General features: G+C 40.0%; 1 protein-coding gene across 1 annotated transcript in view; it reads left to right on the top strand.

The window, feature by feature from the left end:
• Positions 1–1397, top strand: part of esd (esterase D/formylglutathione hydrolase) — a 10026-nt gene extending 8629 nt beyond the window's left edge. Inside the window, exon 9 of the mRNA XM_084084665.1 lies at positions 1058–1397. Within this exon, the coding sequence (XP_083940791.1) occupies positions 1058–1138 (81 nt within the window). The 3' untranslated portion in view covers positions 1139–1397. The remainder of the gene's footprint in view (positions 1–1057) is intronic.
• The last annotated feature ends 10435 nt before the right edge of the window (positions 1398–11832 follow it).

The following is an 11832-nucleotide window of genomic DNA, read 5'->3' as shown; positions in this document are numbered from 1 at the left end:
ACGCATCTGTGTGATTATTAAAGCATTATTTTACACTCTGGCTATTAAAAAATAGCAGATCTACAAGCTCATAGTGCGAGACCGAGTGCCGCGCTACGAGCTTGTAGATCTGCTATTTTTGAAAAATAGTGAAAATGTGTGCAAATCTTTGAATATATATATTATTTTGACGAACATTTTTAACTCACATCTTTGCTTCTGGAGGTCCCTGGAACAAAATGTTTTGAGATGGGGGTCCGCGGCCAAATACATATCATTTTGAGGGTCCTTGACATGAAAAAGTTTGAGCACCACTGATATAGAAACATACGTTTTTCAGACTACGGTTGGGATTTAGAAGACATTTGTAGAATCGGCTTCAGGTCTTAATGTAGTCAAATGTGTACATGGGTTTTTTATCACCAGCAAACACTACACTAGTTAGTTTCACTAGCACTGCTAGACCCAGAGAGGGGATTTCTCAAACAGTGGGTTGAGACCCAAATGTGGTACACTCCCTAACCACACGGCTATCGGGCTTCAAGGAATTCCTGAGAGATGTTTTCTTTTTAACCCATTAAGACCTGAGGCCGATTAAGAAAATGTATTGAAAAATATATATTCAAAGATTTGCACACATTTTCACAATAAAAAAAAAAATAGCAGATATACAGTACAAGCTCGTAGCGCGGCACTCGGTGCCGCGCTATGAGCTTGTACTGTAGATCTGCTATTTTTGAATAGCCAAAGAAATCTAAAATGACACAGATGCGTTCCCGTTCTTAAAGGGTTAATATAGAAAGGCATCCAGGTGCTGATTGCCACCCTGTTACATAGAAGTGCCACCTTGGAACCCGCGTAAAATCCACAAGGATTAAACTTTTCCCTGATTGTTTGTATGTTTTTGCTTCTCATTTCCTGTCAATGTAGTTGCAGTTTTGTTAGTGAGACACGTTGCTACATGTTTAGCTCTACTGCCACCATGTGGCCAGACATACACCTGTGTGTTGTGGTGTACTGAATATAGCTGTAACTGTAGCAGAAATATATGTATTTTTTTCTATCTGGTCTCCAACAGGGTTATGACCACAGCTATTTCTTCATGTACTCGTTCATGACCGACCACATCAAGCACCACGCCAAGTACCTGAATGCCTAACCTGAATGAACGCCAGCGCTGAACCAACAGCAACGGGACCGTTGACACGCAAACAACTGCCTTCCCTCAGACTCTTTTTGGGGGCCTGCAAACTACACGGCACTTAAAAACGAAAATGCTCTTAGAAGAACGCATTTTGGCTTTTTGCGTTTTATTTTGTAGCTAGCTTCTAAACTAGGTGAACAGTCTGACATTCACTGGTAAAATCACAGAGGAGCATGTTGCTCCGCTTACTTTTCACAATAAAAGCTTGATTGTATTTTGTGTGATTGGTTCCTTTTTTTGGCGGTAATGGCTTAAATTGCCAGTATCATACCGATGGTGCATTGCGTGAACAACAGCCAGAGTTCAGATATAATGTTAAAAAGGGGGCGTTTAGGCATTATTGTCTCCGCCAGGCCGAAAGGCCTGCACGCTATGAGCTTGTAGATCTGCTATTTTTTGTGTGCAAATCTTTGAATATATATATACATTTTTAACTAAAATCTTTGCTTCTGGGGGTCCCTGGAACTAAACATTTTCAGATGGGGGTCCGTGGACAAAATACATATCATTTTGGGAGGTCCTTGACATGCTATTTTTTGTGTGCACATTTTTGAATATATACATATACATTTTTAAACGAAAGTCTTTGCTTCTGGGGTTCCCTGGAACTAAATATTTTCAGAATGGGGACCGTGGACAAATACATATCATTTTGGGAGGTCTTTGACATGAAAAGGTTTTAGAACCGCTGATATTATAGCAACATTTTATTTTTCAAAAAACTGTTAGGATTTAGAAGACATTTGTAGAATCACCCAAAAGCAAATATTTGAGTTAAAAATGTTCACTTTAAAAATACATATATATTCAAAGATTTGCAAAAAAAATCCACGATTTAAAAAAAATAGCAGATCTACAAGCTCATAGCGCGGCACCGAGTGCAAAAAAATAAATCTAAAAATGACACACAGATGCTTTCCCCGGTGTTAAACGGTTAACAGACCAAAGCAACATGCAGTGTTTTGACTTTGCTGTGTAGGTCAGCCCAAGGTCAAGGTCAATGGGTTCATGACATGGGGTCAGACACATCATGTGACCGTGAGGAAATGAGGATTAAGATATGAGCCACCCTTTGAGGAAGCATTAGGCCAGTGGTTCTCATACTGTTTCACGTCAAGGACCCCCAAATTAATCATTTTGGGGTACTCAGCCATAGCTGAGTGTTTAGAGGCATTGTCCCAGGTTCGATGCCAGGCCAAGACAATACACTTAACCCCTAACTGCCCCCATAGCACCCACTGCTCTGTTACTGAGGATGGTTAAATGCAGATACCTCATTTCACTGTATATGCAAATATACAGTGACAAATACTGCAAAGGAGTGTGGACGACAATTATTGTTATTATATGTATTTGGCCACAAACCCCCATCTGAAAATATTTGTGCCAGGAACCCCCATAAGAGAACATTACATTTAAAGGCTGATTTTACACTTGGTTGCATGCTGAAAATAGCCGATCTACAATCTACTTGTACTGTAGATCGGCTATTTTCAGAGCGCACCCGAGCGCATTTTCAGAGCACACCCGAGCGCAACAAGTCTTTTAGTTCTACTGGATCTCTTCTCCACTAGTCCTTCACTAACATTTTTGTCTTTTATTTTATTTTAGTCTTAGTTTTTATTTGTTGACGAAATTGTCAATATGTTTTCATCAGTGAAAAAAGGTAGTCGACAAAAAGCTTCCATCATAGTTTTAGTCGACGAAATCAACACTGGTATGACATGAGTAATTTACTCTCTAATTCTGAATAACGACATTAAAGTAAAACTTTTGTCAAAGATTATATTCAGAAACTTTAGAGCTATACAGTATAGTAGGGTCATTTTTGGCACTTCCGTGACCGCGGAGAGCAAAGGTCCGTTTCTCAATGGATTTGTCATCTAGGAGGGTTATTAAACAAATTTGGCCGGGGTGTATTTTTAAAAGGGGCGGGGAAACTTTGTGAGAGACCAAAATCCAAAATGGCTGCCATGAAAATGAACTTTTTAATGGTTTGACCTACAATGACGCCCAATACATGGTTCCAGACCTTATTTTGGTCAAGGAATACATATTTGGTGTTTACATAATGATTTGACCTATTATTGACCTTCAAATACAAGATGGCTGCCAATTATGAGCTCCAAAAGGCTTTTTTTCAAAATCGTCACAGAGCCTTCTTATTAGGCTCTAATGAAAGCTCTGCTCATGATGAGTTGAATAATATACAGTATAAGTACACAGAAGTAATCTCTGAGGTCAATAAAGTCAATGTTTGTGTGTAAACAACAGTTACTGATTTGCAGTTTCCCATTAAATAGGGTCTCAGTAGCCTACTGAGAATATGTTCATCCCATCACATTTTCATGATGAACCAAAATTAAATTAGCACTATAGCCTAACATAAAAGAGTATTCTGTATGCAAAGCTAGAAAGGTTAGTTGCTTAAGGTGAATTTAAAGGTCAACTCATTTGTCACCCGTAGTTTGTAGTATTGCTCCCAGTGTTTCCTGTCTGCCTACTTACTTTTGCCTGCCTTGTCTAACCAGTCTTGTGATTGTGTCAGTGTTTCCACCTGTGTCCTCTTAGCCCCCCAGCCTATCCCAGTGTTGATTGTCTGTTGAGTTCACCTGTGTCCTGTTAATCGCTGTCTATTTAAGCCCTGTGTTTGCACTGAGTTTTTGTTGGTCTGTAGACCTTTGACATGTGAGGTAGTTAGTCCTTGTTCTTTGTGCTCAAGAATCTTGTACAGTAGATTTTGGATAAGAATTTCTCTCCAGAGCAGGATGCACTGCCGCACATCCCGTCTGTAATGCTTGGTCTACCAACCCCTCCACTACTACCCCTGCTGTAACCAGAGTGTCTGCCATTCCAGAGCCCTTGAATCGCTTGTAGATGGCATATATGTAGGACATCAGCTGGTGGAAAGGTACGAGGATTGGGAGGATGTCCTTGAACATTTCTGGATTCTCCGCCTTGAGCTGAGTGAGCCAACAAGAAAGGAGAATGGAATATTCTTCTGCCACGTGGCCTCCACACCATGATGTCATTCACCACTGACTTGCTTGGAGGTTCATTGTATGTTGTGTGGTAATAAGGCTTGTACCATGATTGTCTACACGAGACAGTGCATGTATCAGAGCGAGCACATTGCGGAACTGACCCATCTACTCTTGCTACTAGCGGGGCATCTGTACTGGCAAAACTTTGTCAGTTCTGCACACTTCTGTTTTAGCTGTGCAGATATGTCCTTCTTGGTGAGTGTTTCACCAGTCTCTTCGCCTGGTTTCTTTTCATAGCTCTCTAGCTGCACATACTGTAAATGACATTTGTTCGATGGACTCCTGTAGAGTCACCTGTCATAGTGTCGATCTTGAAGTCGTCATTGTCGATGATCACGATAGCTGGCTTGCTGTCTGCGATCTCATGTGGGCAGGTTGCTTATGACTCCACATCAATCAGAGCCCAATGGTCATAGAGGAGCAGTGTATCTGCATAGCTGATGCAGACACCGCTCTTGTGCAGAGTGTCTACCGGATCTTTATTCCTTGTCATGCCATGGACATTTACGCCCAGGTTGATAGCAGAGCTCTGCAGCGTGCTCGTTCTGTGATACATGCACTGTCTCGTGTAGACAATCATGGTACAAGACCACCACCTAAAGAGCAGCGAGTTCCAGGATACAGTGGTGCCCAGTCCTGCTGTCATCCACCACCCAATAAGAGCAAGCCTTAATATGGCACAACATGAACCTCCAAGCAAGTCAGTGGTGAATGACATCATGGTGTGGAGGCCATGTGGCAGAAGAATATTCCATTCTCCTTTCTTGTTGGCTCACTCAGCTCAAGGCGGAGAATCCAGAAATGTTCAAGGACATCCTCCCAATCCTCGTACCTCGACACTCTGGTTACAGCAGAGGTAGTAGTGGAGGGGTTGGTAGACCAAGCATTACAGACGTGCGGCAGTGCATCCTGCTCTGGAGAGAAATTCTTATCCAAAATCTACTGTACAAGATTCTTGAGCACAAAGAACAAGGACTAACTACCTGACATGTCAAAGGTCTACAGACCAACAAAAACTCAGCGCAAACACAGGGCTTAAATAGACAGCGATTAACAGGACACAGGTGAACTCAACAGACAATCAACACTGGGATAGGCTGGGGGGCTAAGAGGACACAGGTGGAAACACTGACACAATCACAAGACTGGTTAGACAAGGCAGGTAAAAGTAAGTAGGCAGACAGGAAACACTGGGAGCAATACTACAAACTACGGGTGACAAATGAGTTGACCTTTAAATTCACCTTAAGCAACTAACCTTTCTAGCTTTGCATACAGAATACTCTTTTATGTCAGGCTATAGTGCTAATTTAATTTTGGTTCATCATGAAAATGTGATGGGATGAACATATTCTCAGTAGGCTACTGAGACCCTATTTAATGGGAAACCGCAAATCAGTAACTGTTGTTTACACACAAACATTGACTTTATTGACCTCAGAGATTACTTCTGTGTACTTATACTGTATATTATTCAACTCATCATGAGCAGAGCTTTCATTAGAGCCTAATAAGAAGGCTCTGTGACGATTTTGAAAAAAAAGCCTTTTGGAGCTCATAATTGGCAGCCATCTTGTATTTGAAGGTCAACAATAGGTCAAATCATTATGTAAACACCAAATATGTATTCCTTGACCAAAATAAGGTCTGGAACCATGTATTGTGCATCATTGTAGGTCAAACCATTAAAAAGTTCATTTTCACGGCAGCCATTTTGGATTTTGGTCTCTCACAAAGTTTCCCCGCCCCTTTTAAAAATACACCCCGGCCAAATTTGTTTAATAACCCTCCTAGATGACAAATCCATTGAGAAACGGACCTTTGCTCTCCGCGGTCACGGAAGTGCCAAAAATGACCCAACAATTTTTTCGTCACCAGCATTTTTCGTCACCATCATTTTTCGTCATTTTTTGTCATTTTTCGTCACCAGCATTTTTTCGTCACCAGCATTTTTGGTCATTTTTCGTCACCAGCATTTTTTCGTCACCAGCATTTTTCGTCACCAGCATTTTTCGTCATTTTTCGTCACCAGCATTTTTTTCGTCACCAGCATTTTTCGTCATTTTTCGTCACCAGCATTTTTTCGTCACCAGCATTTTTCGTCATTTTTCGTCACCAGCATTTTTTAGTCACCAGCATTTTTTGTCATTTTTCGTCACCAGCATTTTTCGTCACCAGCATTTTTCGTCATTTTTCGTCACCAGCATTTTTCGTCATTTTTCGTCACCAGCATTTTTTCGTCACCAGCATTTTTTGTCATTTTTCGTCACCAGCATTTTTCGGCATTTTTCGTCACCAGCATTTTTTCGTCATTTTTCGTCACCAGCATTTTTTGTCATTTTTCGTCATTTTTCGTCACCAGCATTTTTTCGTCACCAGCATTTTTTGTCATTTTTCGTCACCAGCATTTTTTCGTCACCAGCATTTTTCGTCATTTTTCGTCACCAGCATTTTTCGTCATTTTTCGTCACCAGCATTTTTTCGTCACCAGCATTTTTTGTCATTTTTCGTCACCAGCATTTTTTCGTCACCAGCATTTTTCGTCATTTTTTGTCACCAGCATTTTTTCGTCACCAGCATTTTTCGTCATTTTTCGTCACCAGCATTTTTTGTCATTTTTCGTCACCAGCATTTTTTCGTCATTTTTCGTCACCAGCATTTTTTCGTCACCAGCATTTTTCGTCATTTTTCGTCACCAGCACTTTTTCGTCACCAGCATTTTTCGTCATTTTTCGTCACCAGCATTTTTTTCGTCACCAGCATTTTTCGTCACCAGCATTTTTTCGTCACCAGCATTTTTGGTCATTTTTCGTCACCAGCAATTTTTCGTCACCAGCATTTTTCGTAATTTTTCGTCACCAGCATTTTTTCGTCACCAGCATTTTTGGTCATTTTTCGTCACCAGCATTTTTTCGTCACCAGCATTTTTCGTCACCAGCATTTTTCGTCATTTTTTGTCACCAGCATTTTTTCATCACCAGCATTTTTCGTCATTTTTCGTAACCAGCATTTTTTCGTCACCAGCATTTTTCGTCATTTTTCGTCACCAGCATTTTTTCGTCACCAGCATTTTTCGTCATTTTTCGTCACCAGCATCTTTTCGTCACCAGCATTTTTCGTCATTTTTCGTCACCAGCATTTTTTCGTCACCAGCATTTTTCGTCATTTTTTGTCACCAGCATTTTTTCGTCACCAGCATTTTTGGTCATTTTTCGTCACCAGCATTTTTCGTCACCAGCATCTTTTCGTCACCAGCATTTTTCGTCATTTTTCGTCACCAGCATTTTTTCGTCACCAGCATCTTTTGTCATTTTTCGTCACCAGCATTTTTTCGTCACCAGCATTTCTCGCCATTTTTCGTCACCAGCATTTTTCGTCATTTTTCGTCACCAGCATTGTTTCGTCACCAGCATTTTTCGTCATTTTTTGTCACCAGCATTTTTTCGTCACCAGCATTTTTCGTCATTTTTCGTCACCAGCATTTTTTGTTATTTTTCGTCACCAGCATTTTTCGTCATTTTTCGTCACCAGCATTTTTTCGTCACCAGCATTTTTCGTCATTTTTCGTCACCAGCATTTTTTCGTCACCAGCATTTTTGGTCATGTTTCGTCACCAGCATTTTTTTCGTCACCAGCATTTTTCGACATTTTTCGTCACCAGCATTTTTCGTCATTTTTCGTCACCAGCATTTTTTCGTCACCAGCATTTTTTCGTCACCAGCATTTTTTCGTCACCAGCATTTTTTGTCATTTTTCGTCACCAGCATTTTTCGTCATTTTTCGTCACCAGCATTTTTCGTCACCAGCATTTTTTGTCATTTTTCGTCACCAGCATTTTTCGTCATTTTTCGTCACCAGCATTTTCTGTCATTTTTCGTCACCAGCATTTTTTCGTCACCAGCATTTCTTCGTCATTTTTCGTCACCAGCATTTTTCGTCATTTTTTGTCACCAGCATTTTTTCATCACCAGCATTTTTCGTCATTTTTCGTAACCAGCATTTTTTCGTCACCAGCATTTTTCGTCATTTTTCGTCACCAGCATTTTTTCGTCACCAGCATTTTTCGTCATTTTTCGTCACCAGCATTTTTTCGTCACCAGCATTTTTCGTCATTTTTCGTCACCAGCATTTTTTTCGTCACCAGCATTTTTCGTCATTTTTCGTCACCAGCATTTTTTCGTCACCAGCATTTTTTGTCATTTTTCGTCACCAGCATTTTTCGTCATTTTTCGTCACCAGCATTTTTTCGTCACCAGCGTTTTTCGTCATTTTTTGTCACAAGCATTTTTTCGTCACCAGCATTTTTGGTCATTTTTCGTCACCAGCATTTTTCGTCACCAGCATCTTTTCGTCACCAGCATTTTTCGTCATTTTTCGTCACCAGCATTTTTTCGTCACCAGCATTTTTCGTCATTTTTTGTCACCAAAATTTTTTCGTCACCAGCATTTTTGGTCATTTTTCGTCACCAGCATTGTTTCGTCACCAGCATTTTTCGTCATTTTTTGTCACCAGCATTTTTTCGTCACCAGCATTTTTCGTCATTTTTCGTCACCAGCATTTTTTGTTATTTTTCGTCACCAGCATTTTTCGTCATTTTTCGTCACCAGCATTTTTTCGTCACCAGCATTTTTCGTCATTTTTCGTCACCAGCATTTTTTCGTCACCAGCATTTTTGGTCATGTTTCGTCACCAGCATTTTTTTCGTCACCAGCATTTTTCGACATTTTTCGTCACCAGCATTTTTCGTCATTTTTCGTCACCAGCATTTTTTCGTCACCAGCATTTTTTCGTCACCAGCATTTTTTCGTCACCAGCATTTTTTGTCATTTTTCGTCACCAGCATTTTTCGTCATTTTTCGTCACCAGCATTTTTCGTCACCAGCATTTTTTGTCATTTTTCGTCACCAGCATTTTTCGTCATTTTTCGTCACCAGCATTTTCTGTCATTTTTCGTCACCAGCATTTTTTCGTCACCAGCATTTCTTCGTCATTTTTCGTCACCAGCATTTTTCGTCATTTTTTGTCACCAGCATTTTTTCATCACCAGCATTTTTCGTCATTTTTCGTAACCAGCATTTTTTCGTCACCAGCATTTTTCGTCATTTTTCGTCACCAGCATTTTTTCGTCACCAGCATTTTTCGTCATTTTTCGTCACCAGCATTTTTTCGTCACCAGCATTTTTCGTCATTTTTCGTCACCAGCATTTTTTTCGTCACCAGCATTTTTCGTCATTTTTCGTCACCAGCATTTTTTCGTCACCAGCATTTTTGGTCATTTTTCGTCACCAGCATTTTTCGTCACCAGCATCTTTTCGTCACCAGCATTTTTCGTCATTTTTCGTCACCAGCATTTTTTCGTCACCAGCATTTTTCGTCATTTTTTGTCACCAAAATTTTTTCGTCACCAGCATTTTTGGTCATTTTTCGTCACCAGCATTTTTCGTCACCAGCATCTTTTCGTCACCAGCATTTTTCGTAATTTTTCGTCACCAGCATTTTTTCGTCACCAGCATCTTTTGTCATTTTTCGTCACCAGCATTTTTGGTCATTTTTCGTCACCAGCATTTTTTTCGTCACCAGCATTTTTTCGAAATTTTTCGTCACCAGCATTTTTTCGTCACCAGCATTTTTCGTCATTTTTCGTCACCAGCATTTTTTCGTCACCAGCTTTTTTCGTCATTTTTCGTCACCAGCATTTTTTCGTCACCAGCATTTTTTGTCATTTTTCGTCACCAGCATTTTTCGTCACCAGCATCTTTTCGTCACCAGCATTTTTCGTCATTTTTCGTCACCAGCATTTTTTCGTCACCAGCATCTTTTGTCATTTTTCGTCACCAGCATTTTTGGTCATTTTTCGTCACCAGCATTTTTTTCGTCACCAGCATTTTTTCGAAATTTTTCGTCACCAGCATTTTTTCGTCACCAGCATTTTTTGTCATTTTTCGTCACCAGCATTTATTCGTCACCAGCATTTTTTCGTCACCAGCATTTTTCGTCATTTTTCGTCACCAGCATTTTTCGTCATTTTTCGTCACCAGCATTTTTTCGTCACCAGCATTTTTTGTCATTTTTCGTCACCAGCATTTTTCGTCATTTTTCATCACCAGCATTTTTTCGTCACCAGCATTTTTTGTCATTTTTCGTCATTTTTCGTCACCAGCATTTTTTCGTCACCAGCATTTTTTGTCATTTTTTGTCACCAGCATTTTTTCGTCACCAGCATTTTTTGTCATTTTTCGTCACCAGCATTTTTCGTCATTTTTCGTCACCAGCATTTTTTCGTCACCAGCGTTTTTCGTCATTTTTCGTCACCAGCATTTTTCGTCACCAGCATCTTTTCGTCACCAGCATTTTTCGTCATTTTTCGTCACCAGCATTTTTTCGTCACCAGCATTTTTCGTCATTTTTCGTCACCAGCATTTTTCGTCACCAGCATCTTTTCGTCACCAGCATTTTTCGTCATTTTTCGTCACCAGCATTTTTTCGTCACCAGCATCTTTTGTCATTTTTCGTCACCAGCATTTTTGGTCATTTTTCGTCACCAGCATTTTTTTCGTCACCAGCATTTTTTCGAAATTTTTCGTCACCAGCATTTTTTCGTCACCAGCATTTTTCGTCATTTTTCGTCACCAGCATTTTTTCGTCACCAGCTTTTTTCGTCATTTTTCGTCACCAGCATTTTTTCGTCACCAGCATTTTTCGTCATTTTTCGTCACCAGCATTTTTTCGTCACCAGCATTTTTGGTCATTTTTCGTCACCAGCATTTTTTCGTCACCAGCATTTTTCGTCATTTTTTGTCACCAGCATTTTTTCATCACCAGCATTTTTCGTCATTTTTCGTAACCAGCATTTTTTCGTCACCAGCATTTTTCGTCATTTTTCGTCACCAGCATTTTTTCGTCACCAGCATTTTTCGTCATTTTTCGTCACCAGCATCTTTTCGTCACCAGCATTTTTCGTCATTTTTCGTCACCAGCATTTTTTCGTCACCAGCATTTTTCGTCATTTTTTGTCACCAGCATTTTTTCGTCACCAGCATTTTTGGTCATTTTTCGTCACCAGCATTTTTTCGTCACCAGCATTTTTTGTCATTTTTCGTCACCAGCATTTTTCGGCATTTTTCGTCACCAGCATTTTTTCGTCATTTTTCGTCACCAGCATTTTTTGTCATTTTTCGTCATTTTTCGTCACCAGCATTTTTTCGTCACCAGCATTTTTTGTCATTTTTCGTCACCAGCATTTTTTCGTCACCAGCATTTTTCGTCATTTTTCGTCACCAGCATTTTTCGTCATTTTTCGTCACCAGCATTTTTTCGTCACCAGCATTTTTTGTCATTTTTCGTCACCAGCATTTTTTCGTCACCAGCATTTTTCGTCATTTTTCGTCACCAGCATTTTTTGTCATTTTTCGTCACCAGCATTTTTTCGTCATTTTTCGTCACCAGCATTTTTTCGTCACCAGCATTTTTCGTCATTTTTCGTCACCAGCACTTTTTCGTCACCAGCATTTTTCGTCATTTTTCGTCACCAGCATTTTTTTCGTCACCAGCATTTTTCGTCACCAGCATTTTTTCGTCACCAGCATTTTTGGTCATTTTTCGTC

Source organism: Gymnoscopelus microlampas (assembly GCF_963454915.1).
Source record: "Gymnoscopelus microlampas genome assembly, chromosome: 17".
Lineage (NCBI taxonomy): Eukaryota > Metazoa > Chordata > Actinopteri > Myctophiformes > Myctophidae > Gymnoscopelus > Gymnoscopelus microlampas.
The sequence above is the reverse complement of the archived record's forward strand: the minus strand, read 5'-3'. Positions and strand labels throughout refer to the sequence as shown.